Here is a 24846-nt window from a genome sequence, read left to right as displayed (position 1 = left end):
CTGGATTTTTTTCATGGGATGAGGAAAATGCATATTACAAAATACAACAAAAATTATTCTCTATTATCAAATGATTTTATCAAAAATTCAAATTAAGGTAATCTGTCAATTACTTTTTCTGTTTGCAAAATTAATTTAACCTAATTGATAGAACTAAAACGCATATCTTAGATAAAATTTAAAAACCTAGAACAAAAAGTAAACAATCCAACTTAAAATCATGAAATCTCCACTACCAATAAAGTAATTGAATAGAAACCGCAAAAATCCTTAATAAAAAAACATACAAATATTAAATTTAAGTTAATCCAAATATCTAATATCCCAAGTAGGAAAAATCTCTACAATCAATATAAGTTAATATTAAAATTTTCTTTTTCCTGCTTATTAGACACCTATAAATTAAATGCTAGTGGGGCACCCTATAGTCTATCCTATGTATCGCCACGTCAGTATTTTATCCTCCTATCCTTTCCACCTACAGTGGTATGCCCTAAAGTCTGCCCTAAGCATTTTATTTATTTGAATATTTAAAACACTACAAAAATTGGAAAAAAAAAACAACTTCATTTCATTGAAAATGAGAACATTACAGTACGAAATAAAATAACTACAAATTCTCAATAGCCGTTACGCTTCCAAACTTCTTCAATCATGTCGTTCATGAGCTGAGCATGGTCTTGTTGGCTGCGCATTGAGGTCTGTCTAGATAGAACCTCATTGAAGCCCATCGGTAATCCTCGAACGTGAGGCGGTCGTCGTGCTGGAGCTAGATCCACCTTCATCATCGCCCCAATCAGTGACACTTCCACCTTAATGTTCGACTATCTTGTTATGCAAGATGATGCACGCATACATGACATCGGCGATGACTTCCTTGAACCAGAAACGCGTCGGACCTTTCACTATTGCCCACCGCGATTGGAGCACACCAAAAGCCCGCTCCACATCCTTCCGCGCAGCCTCCTGCTTTGCCGCAAATAACACTCTCCTGTCACCCATTGGGCAACTGATTGACTTCAAAAAAACAGGCCACCTTGGGTATATGCCATCGGCCAAGTAGTACCCCATACGATATTGACGTCCGTTGGCAGTGAACTCGATGGCCGGGCCACGACCCCTGCATTGATCGGCGAAGAGGTTGGATGAGTTGAGGACGTTGATGTCGTTGTTTGACTCTGCTACACCGAAGTAAGCATGTCAGATCCAGAGTTGATGGCCATCGACGACTTCGAGGATCATCGTCGGTTGGCTGCCCTTGTATCCACTGTAAATTGACCTCTTCACGCCGTCGGACAATTCTTCCACTCCCAGTGCATACAATCGATGCTCCCTAGCATTCCAGGAAAGTCGTGCGCCGTCTCGTGCATCTTCATCAGTGCCTGGCAATCCTCAGCAGTCGGCCTTCACAAATATGTGTTGCTATAAGCCTCCACAATTCCCCTACAAAAATTCTTCAGGCAATCGCGGCCAATTGTCTACCCAACGTGAAGGTACTCGTCGAACATATCCGCCGTGGTGTCGTAGGCCAACTGCCGGAGCACAACCGTGCACTTCTGCAACGGCGTAAGTCCGGGTCTGCAGATGCCTTCTTCCCGATACTGGAAGTATTCATCACGTGCCTCCAACGTCTGGACAATGCTGACAAAAAGATCTCGCCGCATTCTAAAACGGCGGTGAAAAACCGTCGGGCCCCACCGTGGTTGCTCGGCAAAATAGTCTGTGAATAGACGTTGGTGAGCTACGTCGTGCTCGCGACAGACAAACGTCCGACGTCGAATCGGCCGAGGGATCTGTTCCGCCGCCGCCGCCTGCTCCACCACTTCACGCTCGCGCTCCATTTCCGCCAAGCATTCCGCCGCACCCTCATGAACGCAATCGAATAAGGCTCGAGTCAAGGCCCGAGTAATGCCTTCCGATGTACTTCAGTCATCGTCGGGGTTCATTTTTTTAGTGAGAAAGTTGGAAAGTTTTGAGAGATGGGAGAAAGGGAAAAGAATAAATTGGGAGATGGGAGAATAAATTGGTAATGAGAATTTGGTGTTTAAATAGAATAAAAATTCAAATAAAAAATAAAAAATGCGTCGCATCGTCCGCGGTATCATCCGCGTCGCCCACAGTGGGGCGGACGATGCGACGTCGACGCGTATCGTCCGCGGACGATGGATAACCCATTGTCCGCATTGCTGCGGTGGCGGATGATAGTCCACCCCATTATGGATGCCCTTAGTATCTTGTTATGTATTACTCCATCCGTACCTAAAAATTTGTCACATATTTCCTTTTTCGTCCGTCCCTAAAAATTTATCACATTTCACTTTTACCATTTTTGGTAGTGGACCCCATATTCCACTAACTCATTTCTACTCACATTTTATTATAAAACTAATATATAAAAGTAGGACCCGCATGCCATTAACTTTTTCAACCCACTTTCTATTATATTTCTTAAAACCCGTGCCGGATCAAATGGTAACAAATTATGGGGGACGGAGGAAGTATATAAATTATTCATACTTTAGTAATGTTGAGGCCTTAATGTGCATTGAAATTGAATAAATGTGGTACTATTATTATTTCTTTTATATATTTTTTTAAAAAGTATTACTCCCTCTTCCAAAAAAAAATAGAGCACATTTATAATTTTTGGCTGTCCATAAAAAATAGAACACATTCATTTATGGAAAGTTTTCAACAAATAATAACCCTACACATCATTCCACTAACACTACTTCTCACTTACTGTACTTTTTTGTCTTCTCTCTTACTTCAATTCTACTTTAAAACTCATACTATACACCAATTGCTCTATTTTTTTGGACCGAGGGATATATTGTATGCAATCCAAAATTCGTTCTTTTTTGATCCGTACTTTTTGACTTGTACTAATGGCAGTTCGAACCGATGTTAATAATTCAATTTTTATTAGAAACAAATTCAAACCATATGCATAAATTTAGAAAGAACAATCATGTTCATATTTCCGAATTTATTCAGTTCGATTATTCGAAGTCTTATCTTCTCAGTATTTTGCTCGTCTTTTATAATTACTAGTGTTAGCCCACACACTATGCGCGACACATAATATTTTTATTTCATTAATTAGACATTGTGAATAAACTTAATAAAAAATAACATCATTACATAAGATTAAAAAATAAAAAATATATAGTACTATATAGTAACAATATGTTAAATAGTTATAGATATAAAATTAAATAAATTTAAACTAAACTAATACTCTATGAAAATATTTGTTAATTACGACACTTATAGGTTTCTACAATAAATAAAAACATCATCATTAAAACATACATACTTTAAATCTAAAATACTATCAATACTAATTTGATAGTACAAACTATTTAACATACAACCAAAAAGTATAATGAGAACAATAATATCATCATAAAAGATAAAATAATGTACAAAACAAATAAAAAAACACACAAATATAAATATTAGAAAGTTTCTATTTTAAGGGATGACCCAAAATGGAAATAGTTTCTATTTTTAAGGGATGACCCAAAATTGAAATAGTTTCTATTTTTAAGATGGAGGGGTAGTTCATAAGACATGAAAAAACTTATATGCGAATACTCTTAATTATACAATAATACGAATAGCAAAATAAAGAAAAAATAAATAAAAAACTTTAATATTACGCTTGACTCTTCCTCCGCCTTATTTTCCTCATTAATCTCCAAATTAATGATTTATGCATATGCGCGAAAACAAATGTGATAGTTTATGATCTTCATCTTCTTTGCTTCCTTTCGTCATTTTGTTGCTTTAGGTGTTTTCTTTGCATAAAAACTATGGAGTGACGAAGTTGGCGACGAATGTGTAAAGATATAGTTTCAAAATATTATAGACAGATAGTCAGAAACTTAGGTGATTTCTATATTTGTGAAAAAAATAACTATTATAGACTGGACAGAAAAATTAAAACAAAATTAACAAAAATTAAAACAAACTAACATAAAAAAAAAATTAAAAAAAAAAACTTAAATGAACTAAGATCACTGAAACAAATCTCATATAAATGTACTACTATGGGTAAAGAGTAATAACCATACTATGAAAAATTCTTCTTTTTGCGAGAATTCGTGATGCAATAAGAAATGAACTATAAGCTAGCAAGTAGTAATACATATTTACAGACAAAAAGTTACAAGGATTCTGTAAATTCCTTGGAACCGTGTCTTAAATCCTTGTTCCCTGCATGGAAAAATTAACAATGAATGATTTTAGTTTTAGATAAATAACTAAAATATATAGTACTCCGATTGTGGAACACCACAATCCAGGGAGATTACAGTGGTTTGTCCACGTTTAATGAATTCATAAACACGCACACACTGCACTCAAATCATTGACGAAGTTTTATTAGGTTATAGATCATTAAGAAATGTAAATTCCATGATGTGAACAAACTTTTATTTTTGCGAAAATTTGTGATGGAGTGAGGAAAGACAATAAAGAAGTGAAATAGAATATTGCAAATGATACGTATTTATAGATATAAAGTATTGAAAAAGAATCGGGCCGTTACAAATTAATAAGGAACCATTATGTTTCATCCGATCACTAATTTAAATATTTGGATAGGAAAAATCTTATAGCAATAACTAATTTGTAAATTGTAAGTCAACAAAGTAACTTCCGATAATAATCTATCGAATTAATCCTAATTAAATGGTATGGTTAGATATCAACATGGCAAGCGTTTTTTAAGAATGACTGGCCAATCTAACTATATAATAATGTCATTAAAGATAATTAATTAATTAATAATGGATTAAGAAAATGAAACTAATACGATTATTCTATTGATGCTTTAGAACGCCATAATATCCTATTGATGCTTTGGAACACCATAATGTGTATTAATATATTATAACAGTAATGGCTAGAATTTCTTACCATGCATATTTACAAAAATTAAAAATTGAATTAATAATCTAAACTTTATGTTAAAAAATGACTATATTAGAGCTCAAAACATAAATATTCAAATTAATCTTATAACTTATAAATATTCTAAGTTAAAGGACAAAACTTATAAATATTTAAAAAAAAAAATCAAAATTCGCCTTTCATATGTATAGATTTAAGTAATTTATAAAAAAAACTTTTAATAGTTAGTAATACAGTACAAAATTATTTCCAACAGGCCCACGCCCATCTCCTGCAGTGACGAATAATGCAAATTTCTAAAGTAAAAGCGTCATATATGAACAGCGACTTTACCGAATTTGCGGACTGAATTGGCTCTCCAAACTCCTACGCCGACTCACCTCCATAGTCCGACGACTCACAGTGCTTTACCGTCTATAAAGAAGCAGCCTCAAATCAGTTCCCCCCACTTCGATTTTTCTCTGGAACTAGTGGGTTCAGGGATTTTGATTAGTTGTTATAGGGATCAAACATTCACAATTTTTTGTCAGTTGAATAAATCCATCCTAATTTCTCTTCTGCCGGAGCTCAATTGGATTTTATTCTGTTTCTTTACATTGGGCCTGGCTTACACCCTAGAAATTCCAGGTACGGATTGATTTCGCTGTGAATTTTCGTTTTCTTTAGCTCATAGGATCGATCGTTTATTGTGCAACTGAGTGCGAGAATCAGGGTTTTACTATAATGTTGGTTCGATGAATTGTGATCGGAAATGTGGTTTCTTGGTCTAAATCGGTCAAGATTTTGTTCTATCAAGGTTATCCAATTTGATTATGGTGTGATATTATGAATGTTGCCTAATATGAGCAATGGAGAGGGGAAAGATAAGTTCTTGAGTGAGAAAGAGAATCCGCAGGCAATGAGGAAGAAAAAGAAGTTGGGGGAAGACGAATTTGCGCAGGCCATTGCCAAGAATGTGGTGGCGCAGGTTTGTGAAAGTTTAGGTTTTCAGAGCTTTCAGCAGTCTGCATTGGATAATCTTGCCGATGTGGCGATGAGGTATGTTCGGGAAATAGGGAAAACTGCGTCTTCTTATGCAAATTTAGCTAATAGGACGCAGTGTAATGTCTTCGATGTGATTCAAGGGTTGGAGCATTTGGGCTCAGTTCAGGGCTTTTCCGGTGCTTCTGATGTTAGGCATTGCCTTACAAGATCAAGCGTTGTTAAGGATATTATTCGATATGTTAGTCTAGCAGATGAAATCCCATTTGTATATCCGATCCCTGCTTTTCCCGTTGTGAAAGAAAAGGTATTGGACCTTAGAGTTTCTCAGTCAGAGGAAATCCCCCGTGACGAACATATACCTTCCTGGTTGCCCATGTTTCCAGATCCTGCTACTTATGCAGAGTTAAGTTCTGGAAATGAGAAAGACTCAGAAACAGAGGCGGTTAAGATTCAGCAGGTTGAACAGCAGAACAGGAGGGCTGAGAGGTCTTTACTGAATTTGCAGCAGAAATTTATGTGTAATGGAACTGAAGCAGGAGTAGTTGTTGAACAAGGGGATGCTGCAAAGGCACAACGAGCAGCAGAAAACAATCCATTTCTTGCTACTCCTCTTCAATTCGGGGAAAAGGAGGTATCTTTGCCCACTCTGCCAGCTAGAATTATTGATGAATCTATGGAGTATGGTTATCATCAAAGTCACAAAATTATGGAAAACCAAGTCTCAGTTATGGAGCCATCTTTGCAAACCAATGAAGCTGCAAGGAATGGTCCTTGTGAACCCGAGGACAGGAGAATGATTCCTGTAAATGGGAGGCCCAATGTACAATTCAAGTTTGGGAATGTGAAGAAATCGTTAAGCATGGTAACAAACCCTCGAAACAACAGCACGGGGAGAACTTCTCCTTGGTTTGATGATGATCATGATGGAGCATATGAGAAGAAAGATAGGGCTGAGATGATCCTTTGGGAAAATACGGAGAATCCACCAGAAATGTCTAATGTGTAACTTAGAATGTTTGATTAGAGACTGTATAATTCTTTTTGGAGCTAGCATCCAATGCTTGCTTCATGGTAGTCATAGTCGAGGAGCTAGGTTTTCTCTACACAAGCATTTTAGAGTTTTAAGTTTCACTGAGTTGTTGAGGGTTAGTTGTCAGTTGTTTTTTGTATTACTTTATATCATTTGGCCCAATCATTAATCCATAATGTTGACCTTATGTTTACTGGATTTGTTGTTCTTTGGGATGATTCAGCTATAAAATGCACTGTGTCTGTGAAAGTACAAGAGTAGAGATAGCACGATCTAGCTTGTACAGCAACACAATTTTTCTGATGATCGGACTATTTGCATCGTCTATGGGAGACATTAGTTTAATGTGTTACTGTTATTCAAGCATTCTCATTCTGTAGTTACTGAGTGAATCTAGTCGATATATATTACTACTATGATACAAAAAACATTTACCAATCCTCAGTGATGTAGTATTTGTATGCTGAAGCACATTGCTAAGACACAACTGAATAGAGAAAAGGATATGTCAGTGTGTACGCTAGTGTTAACCATCAAACAGAAATTACATGTAGATCTGTACATGATACGCGTGTCTGTACACTAGTGCTGGCTTTCCTTGAATACTGCATTCGTGATACTATCATGCTTCTTTGACCAAAGAGGTTGTTAACTGCTCAACTCAACTTGGAAGCAAACTTAAGTCTAGAAGGGTTTATGATGAACTACATTTAAATGAACTACATTTAAAGTGCATTTTTGATAATGAACTACATTTAAATGCCTAGCTCTTTGTGCTGTTAAAGTTCTTTCATGCATGTACTTCATTCTTGGCAATTGAACTACATGATATCTTTATGAGCACTGTACTTATTGCTACAAAAAATCCTTATATGGTAACACAGCAATGGTGATACCACTGTACTCAGCACTAGTATAAGGAGAAGATGAAATATTGCATTTATTACTTGAATTTGAATTTATCCTGTTTTGCCTTTTACATGATGTTGTGTATGTTATTTTACATAATGGAAAAGAAGAGTATTTCCAGTTGATGGCTAGAATAAGGTGGTTCGGAGTGTAGATATTTTGCATGGAACTTTTCTGTTGTGTCCTGCTACTATGAAAAAATATGGTAGACGTGCTCAATTGGGTGAAATTTTGAATTAGGTTTAATTTGTCTTAGAAATGAATTTTAAAGTTATTGTCTTGGTACTGTCCTATTACAGCAGGAAATCATAAATTTGTTGAATTTTACTTGTTAAGTTGTGCAAATAACCGTGTAGTGGCTGTTCTGTTATACCGCCCCAGTCTCTCGTTCCCTTAATTTGCAGTTGCTCGTGGATTTCATTCTTCTTAACCCCTCTGCCATCCATGATATGAATAGAGTTGCTTTCTGTGTCTGCCACTTTTCATTCTTGTTCAGTGGCTTACGGCAGTTGACCATGAAGAACCATTTCAAGCAAGAGTTTTTACTGCAGTCATCAATGTTGCAATCTGCAACCCTGCATAATCGTCTCATTCGCCTTCCTGAAGTTATTAGTTCATTTGCTTATCCCCAAGGAAAGGAGATGGCTGTCCATTTGGATGACGCTCAGTGTCCATATTGATTGTCATTTGCAGCAGCTTGTTTTGGAGTCCATGTTAACCTACAAGTGTTGGAGTCCCTTGGTTGATTTTGTTTGTTCCAACTTCTAACCTCAAGGTTATAAATCTGAACAAGTTCCAAATGTGGTGACGAGACTTTCACATTGCTTTGGCGGTTTAGTGTTGTGCAAACTGCACCACCAATTTTGTAACAACCACAAGAATACCGTGAAGTCAGATTGTTGCCACTCTTTAAACTTGGGTCGTCAGTTCTTGAAACCATTGACAATATTTTCAGTTTTTTTTTTGTCATTCTGGGATTGTTTTCTCACCTGATATCTTGCTGTTGTTATGTAATTAGGCTTGAGATGTTTGGATTGTTGCCTGATATTGGTTGGAGGGTTTGGGGATCAAATTCGAGTCCACCGTCTATTAACTTTATTTACTCTTTTTTATAGGAGATATATTCACAAAGCTAATCATGTGTAGATAGATCTGCAAAATTTATTCTTTCCTAGGCTCCTAGCCATTTGTGGCTAATTTGTGTCGAAAATTATTTTGGTCTCGATTCCGATACTAATAAAAAAAAGTAGTACTAATATTTGATTTAAATCTGAATAGTAGGAGTACATTTTTAAAGATTCTTTTGTTTTGAATTTGTTATCCAATTAATTGGATATGAGTTTTTATCTTTCTTTCCAATTCATCGTCATCTTCCTTAGCGCTTTATGATTAAATTCCAGTTGAGCCGGATCTGCAATCAAGCAATTTGGACTCATTTCAACAAATTGAGTGCTCTTCGTCTTGGAAGGATCATTAACAGAAGCGCAAGAATTGTAGCTGGTTCCGTCACTAAGGTGAGGTTTTGTTCTTCTGTGCCTACGTTTTGTCAGAGAATAATGAAGTGGATTCAGCTACAGTACTTTATTTTAACCTGCGACAGAGAATGATTAGTGAGTCTACGAATTGCACGATTCTTATGTACTGAATTAGGTTGATAAAACAAGTATGAACTCAAGTAACGCACAAAACTAACCTTCGAATTTGTGATTTTGGGGACCATTACTCCTTTGATAGATTAATAGATTGAGATGTTACACAACTTTTCCTTTTTTATCTCAAGTGCTGTCCTGACAAAAGTTGCAGATTTCAGAGAAAGAACAAGGGCAGCAGCATCCTATGAATTCATCAACATATGAGGATGATTTTCCTCCACTCTCTGCCAATGAATCTAAGCAGAAACCGGAGATGGCTCAAAATGTCATTCCATTGCAACGTGAAGCATCTAACTTTAGCACTTGTTCTGGAGAGGAGTTGGTGAATCTCAACATAGGGCCATTGCAACGTGAAGTAGCCAACTTGATCACTTGTTCCAAGCAGAATTTGGAGGAGGTTCACGACATCACACCACACCATGAAGCTTCTACTTCAACTAGTCACCTTTATGAAGCAGGCTTGCCCACCAGCTTTGGGAAGAAGCAAGTTCATCCTTCTAAAAGTCCGAAGGTTCGCCAAACTCATCATGAACAGCGAGAGGCTAAGAGACGACCAAAGCCCTCTTCCAGTACTCCAATAGACGAGCCCTTTGATATATGCCCTCATCAAACCTCGGAATCTGGAAGTTGTGTGAATAAGAGAACTGAAGGAGAATTGTCTGTGATGAGACAGCCAGCCGAGGAGAATGAAGAAAACAAAGGTATTACCGAGGGAAATGATTCAGAAGACTTAGGTGAAGAGAGTGCGTTGGTATTGGGGCCTGGAATGGTTTTACTCAAGCACTATATTCCCTTCTTGGAGCAGGTAGTCCTCTAATGCTCGTGTTTTTTGCTCAATTCTGTATTTTCATTATAAACATGTGTTGCATTCACAGTGTCTGGTATTTAGCTGTCCCCTCCCTCTCTTGCAGGTGAACATTGTAAACAAGTGTCGAGAATTAGGTTGTGGTCCTGGGGGGTTTTATCGACCTGGTTATAATGATGGTGCAAAACTGCGTTTGTATATGATGTGTTTGGGTCTAGACTGGAATCCTCAAACAGCAAGCTATGGAGAGAGGCGCTGCCACGACAATGCTGCACCTCCTCTTCTTCCTAATGAGTTTATTTCTTTAGTGTGCAGAGCACTTGACCATTCCCACAGTCTAATAAAAAGAAACCTGAAGGCTGACAATGTTGACAATGTACTTCCTAAAATGTCTCCTGATGTGTGCATTGTCAACTTCTACACTAGCAGCGGGCGGCTTGGTCTTCATCAGGTTGGTTAATACTTATGAACTCCAAAAATATGCGTCTTTTCTCTCCATTTGGAATCAATGTGTCCTTGTTTATTTGGATCAGTTAAAGACTTTTCGCCAACAAATCTATATTAGTTTAGCTTTTTTGATTCTTACAGGATCGAGATGAAACATGGGAGAGTCTTGATAAAAGGCTACCCGTTGTATCAATCTCCATTGGCGATTCAGCTGAATTTCTATATGGCGAGCAGAGAGATGTTAACAAGGCTAAAAGCGTCTCACTAGAATCAGGAGACGTGCTGATCTTTGGTGGTGAATCAAGGCATATCTTTCACGGGGTGAAAGCGATTATTCCCGACACAGCTCCTCCTGCCTTGCTGGAAAGGACAGGACTTCAACCAGGTCGCCTCAACCTCACTTTCCGAAAATATTGAGTTTTTCCCTTGGTAATTATGCTGCCTTAGTTCTTAACTGTTAAATAACTTCTTTCAACATGATTATTTATATGTATATGATAATTTATGGTTCTGGTGAAAGTTCAGTTTGGAAGCTTTGGTTTTGATCTTCATAATACAACATCATGTGGCCTAATTTTGAACTGCCTTCTGTCTTGGTAATGTTTTATTCCACCTTATGTTTTGGTTTAGTGATGCCTTAATTTGTTGGTAAATTGGGAATATAACCAAATAAATTTTAGTGTACAATTATTGTTGTTCTTGTTTTGGTGATTAAATTCCAAACGGAACTTCTACACTGATTGGTGGAATCTCATGTGGGTTGGCGTTTTGTGTGGGATGTTTTTTTAATTCAACTTGAATATGATATTACTCAATTAATTAGATTTATATCAATAATGTTTCTTTTGAGGAAATTTTGTGTTGTTAATTCTTGATAATATGGTGACAATTAAAATGTTCCCGTGTTATGTCTGTGGTGCATTTCGTGTTATGTTATTTTTATTTTTAGTATTTTATTTACCTTGTTCATTCAACCTTAATCAAGAATTATCCACGGGAATATGTGACCAATAGCTTAAAAGATTATAAAATCACAAATTGTTAAATTCTGGTTTATCCTATATTTTTCAAAATTAAATGAAAAATGATACTCCCTCCGTCCCGCTTTAGCAGTCCCATTGACTTTTCTGTCATCTTTTTGTAAAAATGATAAAAAATAGTTAAAGTGGAGAAATGGTAAAATAATAGAGACAATAATGTAGATAAGACTCTTCTCTATATTATTCTTTTTCTTAATTTACCATTTCTCATCTTTAACTATTTTTTATAATTTTTACAAAAATAGGGCAGAAAAGTCAATGGGACTGCTAAAGCGGGACGGAGGGAGTAGAAGTTTTAAAAATTCTCAATTGTCTCAATTGACAAAATTTGTGCTATTATTTTCAGTTTTCTTAAGCTCAAAACAATATCGTGTAACCGTACACATCGTTGCATTAATACGTACTCGCATCACCAGTATTTACCAATTTAGCACTAAATTTGCAACCAAAAAAGTTATCATTGGGACAAATGAGAGTTTTTTGAAAACTTTATAATTTATTATTCAAATTTATAATGGGCTATAAAAATAATAATTTAACCAAATTTCATAATTTTATAGATAATTAACCCTTTATAAAAGTATATGCCAATGAAAAGTAAGATTTCTATTCTGTGATGGGTGGAGAGTAGTTTCTTATATTGCATTTGAAAGAATAATTAAAAGAAGTTTCAATGAAGTAAAAACTAAATTGTGATTCAGTTTAAGGTATAACGTATATAACGGGGTATATTGACATTTGTTGTAAGTATGATTTAAAATTTGAGTTGAATATCGGTAAGAAATTGTGGTATAATTGAAAATTTAAAGTGGACTAATATCGATGGCCTAAATATAAATTTTCATTTGTCTTAAAGTGAAGAGGTTCATGTAATAATTTTGCAGAAGTGATAGATAGCTACGTCCCTCCAATTAAGTGCAGAAGTGGGAATCCTACAATGCACAAACCTATTTTTATTTTTATTTTTATTTTTTGTGCCTAGGAACAAACAATTTTGAACACTCAGCATAGTTATCATAATCTCGGCCATAAAAAAAATCGAAGCTGATTATATTATTAGTTCCAAAATTATTGTCATTACGACTACGAACAATGGCCACAAATTTTCCACTTTTCTTGTCTGCTTGTCCATTTTTTATGATTTTGGTAGTTTTGTTGTAATTAATTAATGACACATAGTTAACTTTAAGCATTAACAATTGTGAGTAGACAAGGTTACCTGCCTTTCTATAGCAAAGTGACAACATGTGATGAAACTGGTTCATAAACCCAGCCAGATTCATTGGTACGTACGTCTCAACCCCCTTATTTTTTATGATGAATATATATAAATTAGTTCTCATATATACCTCATTATCAAATGCAATAATTCACATGAAGTGGCATGCAAGGTTCTCAACTTCGATCACAATTTTTATTGAATTTATAAATATATTATTGGTAACAAGATTCATATGTATCTATCCATACATACATTATCAATGAGTATACATGAGAAATATTTACTAGTGATGATATAATATTACTATGAAATATTAATATCATTTTTTATTCAATACAAATAAATATACAATTATTGATGAAAATAATGTTATTTTTCTTATTTCGGATCAAAAGTAAAACTCAATATCATTTTCAATTCGATACAGATCAAGAGCGAAACCCAATATATATATATTCATGCGAACATATGTAATTATGGCATCGTTAGAATTTTCATAAATTTTTATTAGTTTGACAAATGTGTAGTGAACAAATAATTTAAATTGGAATAGTAATGTAGAATTTAGTAATTTTTATAAGAGAGAAAGATGTTAGCTTTAATTTGTAATTTAATTAATTAATTGTCAAATGTTTTTTCATCTCGAATTCTGGATTGAAGATAGCCGGTAAGATTGTAGCATGTCTATTAATTTCATGATCTGAAAGTTTGAAGTAGCAATTTGATGGTCTGATTTGTAAGATAGAATGTAAATTGTCTTAGGATTTTTAATTCGATGTGATTACGAACAAGGCTACATAATTTAATTTAACCTTCGTGTCGTTCACATCAACATTTTCTGAAATTCATATTCAATTGGATTTAGTTATTTATCAACTTCATATTTAGCGGCAGATTACTTATTAGACTAAACTAGTTATACAATTTATTTTCCACAAACTAGTGCTTTTAATAACTACTCATATTCACTTAGCACCTGCAGTTACCATCAAAATAGTAAGACCACGTGGCGCACATGATTCAATAATTAAGAAATTGAGAGTTGCCCAACTAAAAAAATACTACTCCCAAAAATAATTGATTCGTAATTTTAAAACACTTAAATTCCTTTGTTTATCAGGATTATGCATTAGAAAAAAAAATTGATTCATAATTTTTAAAGACTTAAATTTTTTTTATCTATTAAGAAAGTAATAAGAATCCCAAAAATAAGAAAACTGGGGCAATTTTATGAGATTCTTATTCCGTACTTATATTCTACTTATTATGTATATTATTTCATAATTTGAAAATTCTTAAATATTTCGATATTTCATATTGTGTTATTACTTATCATAATATAATGTTTAATTCAAAATACTAATTATAATAATATCAAATATTATTATTGTTATTATACTTTTATTTTTATTGTTATTTTAATTATTATTTTATCAATTAATAAATTATAAAGTAAATTTTAATATAAATTTTCAAATTATGAATCATATTTTAATTATAAGGAGTAATAATTATAATAATTTTTATTTATTATTTACTATTATTGTTATTGTTATTGTTGATATTATTAAGTTTTTAAGTTATGTGATATTAATTTAATTTTTATCATTAATATTGTGGGAACGTCGGATGTCAAGTTAAATTGTTGAATGGGTAAGTCATCAATCCTAGACTATGTAATTTACTTTATTTGGTTAGGCAATTTACCAAAAGAATTCTAATTTATCCTTGTGTGATTCTTTTTAAAGCATTTAGGTGGGTGGAAGTCTTTATATTTACACTCACCTGATCTAAACTCTATTACTATTAAATTCCTAGTTCAATGAATGAGCATTCCCAATACAGGATCATACTGACAATTATTATATTATTATTGTTATTATTTTGTCAGTTATTATCTCATTCCCTCGTAGCTAAATCACTCTTTTTTCAATCGTTTTAAAAAAATTATATACTCCCTCTATTCCTATAGAATATAAATATTGAGTTCGGCATGAGTTTTAATGCATTATTGATAGAGTAAGAGAGAGATAGATAGAGAAAGTTTTTATGTATTGGTAGTTCTGAATGAGTCCCCTCACTAGAGAGAAAAAATTGGAATATTCATACTCATTGGGGATGGACGAAAAAATTAATAGTGCATGCTCTTAAGGGACGGAGGGAGTAATAAATAAGTGGAGAAAAAATAAAGTAAGAGATAAAATAATGTAAGAATACTCCTTCACCACCTATTTAGTACTATGATTTTGTCGAAACGAGTGCAATAAAGAAGTGACTCAACTATGAGGGAACAATGAGAGTATTAATTAATTAAGTGAATCTTAATGTTAACTTTTGAAATTATGGATCATACTTTATACTCCTATTACCATATGGATCATACTTTATACTCCTATTACCATATAGTATAATTTTTATTTCATTATTATTATTATTATAGTTATTTTACATAATTATAGAATACTCCATATAAATTGTTACTCTAATTATACGTCTATTAGTTAATTACTTATAAGTTAAGAGTCTAACTTTTAAAATTATGGATCATATTGTTGTTGTTATTATTATTATTATTAAAACAAAAAAATAAGTCATTTATGAGAAATCATATTTCTAAAAATTGCAGTACTCCATATCGAACAATATTAGTTTTTCTTGGCTAATAAAAGGGAATTGAGGATTCAAATATATGTTTTCTCTAATCTATGTTTACAAACTTAGAATTGTGGATTGGATTAACAAGTAGATCAAACGTATCACCTTGATCTCACAACCTAATCCCATACCCTAAAACTCAAAAGCTAATATAGTATTAAAATCTTTCATTATATAAAATATAGTGAGATATCTACTACACGTAATGATTGACACTATATGATGATATATATTGTATCCAAACAATCCGGTATCCAAATATTAACGTAACGACATCGAGGTCGATGAATCAAAAAAATGTTAATGCCTATATATATATTCCATTTACGACTCCTATTAATATACATATCCATAACCTCTCTCTTTCTCTCTTAACTCTCTCTCTATCTATAGAGTAGATTGAAATTAGTGATGAAAGGGGTGGTAGTGAGAAGGGCATTATGGGAATCCAGACGTTTCCGTGGCCGTGGGTATTCCGGTGCATGCGCCGCCGCCGATGTAAACGAACTTCCAAAAATGCCCCCCTTCGACTATACTCCGCCGCCGTACTCGGGCCCCACCGCCGCCGAGATTTTGGCTAAGCGGAAAGAATTCCTCAGCCCTTCCATCTTCCACTTCTATGGTAAACCTGTGAGTTCTACTAAACCTTAACTTCAAATTTATACTACTCCTATACAATAAAAAAATCACAAGCCTGCCTTGTGCCATCGATCATCGATAATACTATTGGAAATGTTTAAAATCATTATGCAAATCAGCTAATCAATTTGTACTTCTTTTGGCATTGCTTACATTTTTCCGATGATACGATTCGAATATACTAGCATAATGTCATCTTATGTCAAACCGCAGAACCCAAGAAAGTAAATTTGGAAGTATACTCACTAATAACTAATAATCCCTATTTTCCTACTTAGGTACAGTGATACACTTAAAATTGATTATTAGGTACAGCCGATGAAAGTAAAAAATTGATTATTAAGTGACACTTTTTAATATATAAGTAAATTAAAATTGAGTTTGGAAAATGAAAAAAATGGTATGAGCAGGTGAACATAGTCCATGGGAAGCTACAATACTTGTTCGATGAGAAGGGACGGCGATATCTGGACGGCTTCGGCGGCATAGCCACCGTGTGCTGCGGCCACTGCCACCCCGACGTGGTGAAGGCCATCGTCAATCAAACCAACAATCTGCAACATTCCACCATTCTGTATTTGAATCATGCCATCACTGATTTTGCCGAGGCTTTAGCATCCAAGATGCCTGGTGATCTCAAGGTCTGCTTATTTCAACTAATTAAAGTTGATAAGAAGGTAGTATGTATAGCTAATGATGTTATATGATATGTAGGTAGTGTTCTTCACCAATTCTGGGACAGAGGCCAATGAACTTGCTATCATGATGGCTAGATTGTATACTGCTAACCATGACATTGTGTCACTTAGAAATGCCTATCACGGCAATGCAGCCGGGACTATGGGGGCCACCGCCCAGTCTAACTGGAAGTTCAACGTTGTTCAGACTGGGATGCATCATGCCCTCAATCCGGATCCCTATCGAGGCGTGTTTGGATCGGATGGTCTGAAATACGCCAAGGATGTTGAAGATCTCATCAAATTTGGTACATCTGGCCATGTTGCTGGTTTCATGTCTGAGGCCATACAGGTATTGGTATTCTATTCACCACAACCTCACACCTTTCTATTTCTTGTCTTTCTCTAAATATTAGCTTTCTCAATTAAGGGTGTTGGTGGGATTGTTGAGCTAGCTCCCAACTACTTACCTAGTGTGTACGAAAGCATCAGGAAGGCGGGAGGCCTCTGCATCGCAGATGAGGTGCAGTCGGGCTTTGCTCGTACTGGCACCCACTTTTGGGGGTTCGAGACACAAGGCGTTGTGCCAGACATAGTCACCATGGCTAAGGTAAGTTTAATGAGTATTGCATAATCGTATCAAGGCCTAGCAAAGTATTAGAAGTTGTATTTAATTTGATGGTAGGGGATTGGGAACGGAATCCCTCTCGGTGCAGTGGTGACAACTCCCAAAGTGGCAGAGGTCTTGACTCGGAGGAGCTACTTCAACACTTTTGGGGGGAACCCCGTGTGCACCGCAGCAGGGCTAGCTGTGCTCAAGGTGATTGAGAGGGAGAATCTGCAGGAGAATGCTCGTGTCGTGGGCTCTTATCTCAAGGACCGCTTCAACGCCCTCAAAGACAAGCACGAGAGTAAGCTCTCTTCCTCATCATCCTCAACGGATCACCTTCAAACTCATGATCTCCCATTTTATTTATTGTAGTTATTGGTGATGTGAGGGGAAGAGGACTAATGCTTGGGGTCGAACTGGTGACGGATAGAACCCTCAAAACTCCAGCAAAGAACGAAATAGCCCGAGTCATGGAGCTCATGAAAGGTATCCATCCATCTATTTGGATATTTACTAAGAACTAACAACTGATACTATTTGTTTTGTGATGATGAAGATATGGGTGTTTTGGTGGGAAAGGGAGGATTCTATGGGAATGTTTTTAGAGTAACACCTCCACTTTGCTTCAACAAGGAAGATGCTGGTAATTAAACATCTTACATTTACATTTGTTTGCTCTCTGTGTTTCTCAATCATCAATCATCAATCATCAATCATCAATAATATTTGTGTTATGAATACAGATTTCATGGTGGACGCCATGGACTATGCAATGTCGAAGATCTGATTGACTATGATGTATATAGCAATATTGTAACTTTGATATTCAAATAGTGGACTTATATATATTGTGATCTTATAGTCAATAATAACAAACAAATTTGAATGCAATCATTATAATCAATAAAATAATAGTCTAATTATTACTACTAATTGCATAAATCATGCTCTCTCTATATAAATGGAGTACAACTGAAATCTTGATAAAGAAAAACATAGTCTACCCATCGTAGCGGCGGAACATGGACGATCTCGGCGACTGCGAGTGGTTGGCGGAGAAGCGGACGAGGGAGCTGAGCAGTGAAACGATGTTTACTAGCATGAACTCGAGCTCACGGTAAATGCTGGTGCTCTTCCTCAACATCACGTGCATTACCACAGATATTGCTTCATCAACAATTCTTGCCATTTTTTGTAACATCGATGGGGATCGGGATCGAACAGTTGGCATTATATTGTGATGATAACTATGCAAGGGATATGATCGAAAGCTTATTTGGTGTTACTGAAATGCCCTTTTCTTGTTACAATTTGCTGTCGCAATTATTGGCCTTATGATTTATCTAATCAGTGCAGTGGTGTTACTGGCACCCACCCAGGAGTTATCGTAAAGAAAAGTTGGTTTGAAAAGTTGGTTTGCTGTCCCGGCTAAGATGACACATTGATTAGCCGGCACAAGATTTTAGGAGTTATTGATTAAAGTATTTAATTGGAGAGAGAAGGTGGGTATAAGTAATAAAGTAGAAAGATGAAGAAAGATATATTTTAATAGGAGTGAGAAAAAGTGGTTGAGTGTATTAATTAGAGAGAGAAAGTTATCAAAAAAGAAAATATGTCATCTTAGTGGGAACAAACTAAAAAGGAAAACGTGTTCTTAAGTGAGACGGAGGGAGTATTTGAATGTGTTATTCAGATTTGAAACATCCAAGCATAAGTTGCGGTATAGTAGTGGGTGGGTAATTCCGTAATTGCCTAATTGGGGTCAGATTAAGAAATGATAGGGGTAGCAATATAAATACGAAAATGTTAGGGGTGGCTGTGACCTGTGCAGTAATTAGTGGATGAGGACATTATGTGCTCATCCTATGCTGCCGTTCTCTTACTAAACCATATGTACAATTTTCAGTCGGACATCCCCCAATTATGTCGACATATCATTTCTTAATCATCAGGTATTGTCAAATGTTCATTCAGATCTATGCTTTGAAATTATCGACGTATTCAGATCTCTACTTAACAAAGAGATACTTCTCCGTCCCCTATTAAGAGTCATACTTTTCTATTTCAGTCCGTCCCCAATTAAAAGTCACACTTCATTTTTACCATAAATAGTAAGTAGGTCCCATATTCCACTAACCCAATTCACTCACATTTTATTATAAAATCAATATAAAAAAATGGGTCTCACATTTCACTAACTTTTTCAAACCAACTTTTCTTTACATTTCTTAAAACCCGTGCCCGGTCAAAGTGTGACTCCTAATGTGGGACGGGGGGAGTAAAAGAGAGTCTAGAAAAGAAAATAAAATAATGAGATATTGGCACCCAATGATGAAGCCAGAATTTTTTGCCCAGGGGGCCTAAAAACTGTTTATAATTGTGAGCTATTTTTTACATCGACATCAATATCCCCATAAACAGCTGCAACATGAGTGGAAGGAATAGTGAGGTATAGAGATAGTAATGAAATAAATAGTAGTGTTAGAAACTAAAGATATATACAACAACTTTAGTAAAAATCAATCCCGACATCAAAATTGCACAATGTCGTGAAAATGACCATATTTGCATCTTAAATACTATTAATAACATTTCTTATTAACGATTATACATCATAACACCAAATAAAACATATAATATCATTTTCACACATTCATTATTCGAAAGCTTATAGCATCCTTTCGGTAGAGCTCGTCATATTTTCCCACCAATTTATGTTTTAAATTAATCAAATATTTGTGATTTAAAAAGTAGACTAACAATGTATTTATGTTTTAAAATAATTACTACATATTTATCATTCAAAATAAATTAAAAAATAGACTAGAATAATAACTAATTAGTATAGTTAAAGTATTAAAAAATAAAGGGTAGCCAGAATAATAACTACTATAATTAAAGTACTAAATTAAAAAATAGACTATAAATAAAGTCTATACAAATGGTATATATGAAGATTCAAGAGTAATTGAAATGAGTTTGTTTTGAGGAAATAAAATACTACGGTACAAAATTCCTGCTGGTAACACCTGACTTGGCGAAAGAAAGGCGGAATATCAAACCAAATGGGCCACCAAACATGTGTATTCCGTAGGAATGTACATTATATATAGTCTTAATTTCAATAGCTGGGGGACCCAGTGGCCCCCAGGCCCCAGTGTGGCTTCGTCGCTGTTTGCACCTAATATCATGGAACTTTCAAAAAGTGATTTTTCTCACGAACTTTACCTTGAGTTTGTTATTTTCCACCATTGAAAAAATTCCGGTTATATTAATAGATTGAAGAACAAATATGGAGAGTGTGCTTCAAGAAAAATTATTTTCAAAGATTGAAAATCTTAAAACTCTCGAAGTTGTTGTCAAGAAATTACGATAAAAATCCGTATCATGATATTATTTGCCGGAATTTTTTCATTGGTGGGAAACAAAAAACTCGGAGTAAAGTTCGTGATATTATTTGTCAATTTCAAAGTTTGTGGGAAAAACTCAACTTTTAGAAACTTTCATGATATTAGATGCCAATATCCCTAAAAGATTTGAATTAAACACGTTATTTTTTAAATATGCAAACCAATCATGGAACAATTAAAAAAATCAATCGTTTATAATGGAACATAAGAAGTACTCACATTATTCTAAGAGGATTCGCATTTGTCCTTTCTGTATCAAGCTAATCCTTAACTATTCATTGACTCATACCACTTTTAACCAAACAATAATACAAAATTCTATTAATACTCCCTCCATCCCACAAGAATATGCACTATTTTTCTTTTTTAGTCTGTCTCACAATAATATGCACCCTAATTTTTTAAAGTCTTTTCTCTCTAATGAGGTATGACGCATTCTCCACTAACAATTCTTTGGGGACGAAGGGAGTATTGTTTTAGATCTCAATGTTATCTTATTAATCAAACCGAATGTCACTATAAAAAAAAAATCGCGGTTTAGTGACGACATTATCCGTCACTAATAAGCGAAAATTAGGTGGCTAACATGCTGCAATGTTATGTTCATATTAGTGCCGGACTTATATGTTACTCCTACTAATTAGTAACCGACGAATTTCAGTTATTCATCCGTCACTAGTTCTTGAGTTCTCAACTGTCACTAATTCTGTCACTAATATGCATTTTTTTTGTCTTCAATCAAGAGTTTTTAATAGATTGAATTGCTCATCGAACTCAAAATATTCGAGTACTAACCATCAAAATTTTGATTGATACATAATTTTGATGGACAACAAATCGATATATCGTTTGTTGAAAAGAAATAGAATAAGTTGAAAACGAAAATTTATGTATAGTTCATATGTTTATACTTTGTAGACTATTACTTCCTTCGTCTTCCAAATGTAGTCTATATTTGTCATTTCAGTCCGTCCGTAAAATATTGTCTATTTTATTTTTTTATTTTTGATAAGTGGACCCCGCTTTCTACTTACTTTATATTCTAACATTCTATTTTCTAAATTTTTTCATATTTCTTAAAATACGTATCTAGCCAAATATGAATAACATTCGGCGTACAAAGGAATAACATTCAGTGTACAAAGGGACTGAAAAAAGGGGGAAATGTAATCCTTTGGAGCAATATTGTATTACGCTTCTCTAGTGGCCACTATCTTCGTCCCTGAAAGTTTGACACAGTTTACCATTTCGGTCCGTCCCTGAAAGTTTGACAAATTTCACTTTTTACTATTTTTGGTAGTGGATTCCATATTCCACTAACTCATTCATACTCACATTTTATTATAAAACTAATACTTTAAAAGTAGGACTCACATTCCACCAACTTTTTCATTTCACTTTTCGTTATATTTCTTAAAACCCGTGTCGAATCAAAGTGTGATAATATTTGGGGGAAGGATGTTAGTAGATAAGTAGATATTTTGAAATGTGGATCACAGGAAACTTTTGAAACCTTCAAGGCTTCAACCAAAGTTACCAAACCACTATAAGAAAAGTAAAAATCGGAATTCTTAATTTATACATATATAGTGGCCACTTTATTTAATAGATCATGTGGTTCTATAATTTTCAATATTCATATATCAAAATAAAATACTAAAAATAGTTCAATATTTCCTATATATAGTTCATTCGTTTGTAAGTTCAGAATGAACACAAGGAAAACATTTTTAAAGTAGCATTGAGCCATTAACCACCTTAATCGCTCCATTTAACGTCTCTCTCTCTCTCTCAGACGAAGTGCATTCCGCCGGTGCAATTTGACAAGTAATTAAGCTTTCATTCGTTTTGTTGTGTTGTTTGTTTGTTCATATATTAGAATTTGATATAATGTATATCCATATAATTTAAATACTTACCAAACTATCTGGATTTTTCATCGTCAATTTTCTGATTAACGCGCAGATAAGCCCAAAAGCATCTTCATTTTGCATAATCATTTTATTCATAATTATTTTAGAAAAAAATATTTTCCTTTTTAAAATAGTTGCAAATATGCGCTGATCTTTGAAAAATTACAAAGTAAACTAATTGAAAACATGACTTACTTTGAAATCAAAATTTATCATTCAATATTTTTTTCATTTCCCACTATTTATTTGATAACTCTTATGGATTCATTTCCCCTTTCATTTTATTATAAAATTTGTGTGTAATATTCAGCAAATTAAATGATATGGAAATGTGTGGAGAATGTAGTTTGGTCGCTCCATATATCACGCTACACCTCTCCTCTCCTATATAGTATATTCTTAACCTTAAAGCAAGTATAGTAAATTTATTTTCATCAGAGTCCCCATCATCAAAATATATGTTCCAACAATGGGTCGAGGCGTAAGTGCTGGGGGCGGCCAGAGTTCTTTGGGCTATCTTTTTGGCAGCGGAGAGGTGGCGGTGGCGGTGGCGGTGAACAATCCAACTACTGAAGTTGCTCCTAATGCTAAATTAGAATCTGCCTCACAAGAGGCTGCATCTATTGATACAAATAAAACATCCGTCACTAACAACTACTATCGATCTGATGGCCAAAATTGCGGCAACTTCATAACGGTACACAAACAATGTGAACCTTGATTCTCATCATAACTACCATATCATAATTTTGGTTGATAACTCATGTTCTTGGTAATTAAAAAATAGTAGTACATCAACCTTCAATTTTTTATATTTGACATTAGGTTTGAATTTCGTTAAAGCTAATCACTCATTTTTCACGGAATAAGAAGCTATTGTTGGAAATTTTTTAATGATAACTTTCTAATAGTAGTATTTATATTCTTGGATTTTGATCACGGAAAATAATAAGTAAATTTGATGTGAAACTCTTATCTTTTTTTTCCTTTATCTTTCTAGCTAGAAATACTTGAGACATTTTCACTTTGAGGATATCACTTTCAGGATATCGCTTTGAGTAATGAGCCAATAAAATTTGAACCAATATTCAATTCCATAAAAATTTAAAAATCATGTAATGTTTGACCAAGAAAATAAATTAGGTTTAGAATCAAAGTTAGGTATAATTTGTGTATTACTAGTATCAATCAACTATAACCGTGAAACTAGGGTTTTGATTTTTGAATGTGTTATGTGTGGCAGGATCGACCATCAACAAAGGTCCACGCTGAACCTGGCGGTGGCTCCTCCCTTAGTTATCTCTTTAGTGATGGCAAAAAGTGATCCATTGAATCTCAATCGGTCGGCCTCACTTGTTTGATTTCTTTGTTAATATTTACTACTTATAGGTCATGTTAAGAGAACATCAATACAACCTTTGTTTTATATTTATATTTATATTTATATTCATAGCGAACTATATATTAGGTTCTAAACTAATCTAACCTTTTCGTTTCCAGGATCATTTTACTAGCATCATTAGAGCATCCATAACGCTATGGCCCGGGCCGCAACCCGCGAGTCCCGGCCCGGGGAAAGGGTTAAATGGGGGTGAGTCACGGCCTGGGCCGGTCCCGGGGCCGCAGTTGCGTCCCTGGGCCGCTCTCGGGGTCCGGCCCGGCTCAGGCTTAGAGGACGCGGGACGGGCCGCAAACCCCCCAATTTTTTTTTCCTTTTTTTGATTTTTTTGCTTATTTATACCCATTTTCTTCAACATTCTTCCACCAATTTCTCCATTTCTATCCTCTAAATTATTTCAATATTTTTTCTAGGACTTGTAATTTTTATTTTCTAGGTCTTAATAATTTTTTTTCTAGGATTTATAAAAAGATTTCTAGGATTTGTAATTTTCTTTTTTCGACTAAATAATAAATTTTCCCGGTTTTAATTGTT

General features: G+C 34.6%; 5 protein-coding genes across 9 annotated transcripts; 4 read left to right on the top strand and 1 right to left on the bottom strand.

Moving 5' to 3' along the window:
• Positions 1 to 813: 813 nt before the first annotated feature.
• LOC125195131 lies at positions 814 to 1841 on the bottom strand. The gene is made up of 3 exons (XM_048093326.1): positions 1483 to 1841; positions 1322 to 1404; positions 814 to 1181 (listed from the first exon to the last, which is right to left on the bottom strand). Exons 1-3 carry the CDS (start codon positions 1839 to 1841, stop codon positions 814 to 816), a joined length of 810 nt encoding a protein of 269 aa, XP_047949283.1.
• A 3432-nt stretch (positions 1842 to 5273) lies between these two features.
• LOC125193500 (transcription initiation factor TFIID subunit 8-like) lies at positions 5274 to 7127 on the top strand. Its single transcript, XM_048091308.1, has 2 exons — positions 5274 to 5547; positions 5717 to 7127. The coding sequence occupies exon 2, from the start codon at positions 5750 to 5752 to the stop codon at positions 6908 to 6910; it is 1161 nt and encodes a 386-aa protein (XP_047947265.1). The 5' UTR covers positions 5274 to 5547; positions 5717 to 5749; the 3' UTR covers positions 6911 to 7127.
• Positions 7128 to 8365: 1238 nt separating this feature from the next.
• Positions 8366 to 11296, top strand: LOC125193499. 4 transcript variants are annotated; one of them, XM_048091306.1, is made up of 5 exons: positions 8366 to 8618; positions 9244 to 9357; positions 9647 to 10300; positions 10407 to 10751; positions 10889 to 11296. In XM_048091306.1, the coding sequence occupies exons 3-5, from the start codon at positions 9680 to 9682 to the stop codon at positions 11162 to 11164; spliced, it is 1242 nt and encodes a 413-aa protein (XP_047947263.1). In that variant the 5' UTR covers positions 8366 to 8618; positions 9244 to 9357; positions 9647 to 9679; the 3' UTR covers positions 11165 to 11296. The 4 variants fall into 4 exon arrangements, with proteins under 4 accessions (XP_047947263.1, XP_047947264.1, XP_047947261.1 ...); XM_048091307.1 differs by having other exon boundaries at positions 8565 to 8618; positions 9641 to 10300; XM_048091304.1 differs by lacking the exon at positions 8366 to 8618 and having other exon boundaries at positions 8927 to 9357; positions 9641 to 10300.
• A 4702-nt stretch (positions 11297 to 15998) lies between these two features.
• Positions 15999 to 18481, top strand: LOC125193498 (alanine--glyoxylate aminotransferase 2 homolog 3, mitochondrial-like). The gene is made up of 8 exons (XM_048091303.1): positions 15999 to 16294; positions 16714 to 16944; positions 17018 to 17332; positions 17411 to 17590; positions 17666 to 17891; positions 17963 to 18076; positions 18147 to 18233; positions 18334 to 18481. The coding sequence occupies exons 1-8, from the start codon at positions 16076 to 16078 to the stop codon at positions 18375 to 18377; spliced, it is 1416 nt and encodes a 471-aa protein (XP_047947260.1). The 5' UTR covers positions 15999 to 16075; the 3' UTR covers positions 18378 to 18481.
• A 4244-nt stretch (positions 18482 to 22725) lies between these two features.
• LOC125191749 (protein SPIRAL1-like 3) lies at positions 22726 to 24601 on the top strand. 2 transcript variants are annotated; one of them, XM_048089163.1, is made up of 4 exons: positions 22726 to 22827; positions 23352 to 23610; positions 24157 to 24255; positions 24414 to 24601. In XM_048089163.1, the coding sequence occupies exons 2-3, from the start codon at positions 23383 to 23385 to the stop codon at positions 24235 to 24237; spliced, it is 309 nt and encodes a 102-aa protein (XP_047945120.1). In that variant the 5' UTR covers positions 22726 to 22827; positions 23352 to 23382; the 3' UTR covers positions 24238 to 24255; positions 24414 to 24601. The 2 variants fall into 2 exon arrangements, with proteins under 2 accessions (XP_047945120.1, XP_047945119.1); XM_048089162.1 differs by lacking the exon at positions 24414 to 24601 and having other exon boundaries at positions 24157 to 24309.
• Positions 24602 to 24846: the final 245 nt, after the last annotated feature.

Source organism: Salvia hispanica, chromosome 6 (assembly GCF_023119035.1).
Source record: "Salvia hispanica cultivar TCC Black 2014 chromosome 6, UniMelb_Shisp_WGS_1.0, whole genome shotgun sequence".
NCBI classification, from domain to species: domain Eukaryota; kingdom Viridiplantae; phylum Streptophyta; class Magnoliopsida; order Lamiales; family Lamiaceae; genus Salvia; species Salvia hispanica.
The sequence above is the reverse complement of the archived record's forward strand: the minus strand, read 5'-3'. Positions and strand labels throughout refer to the sequence as shown.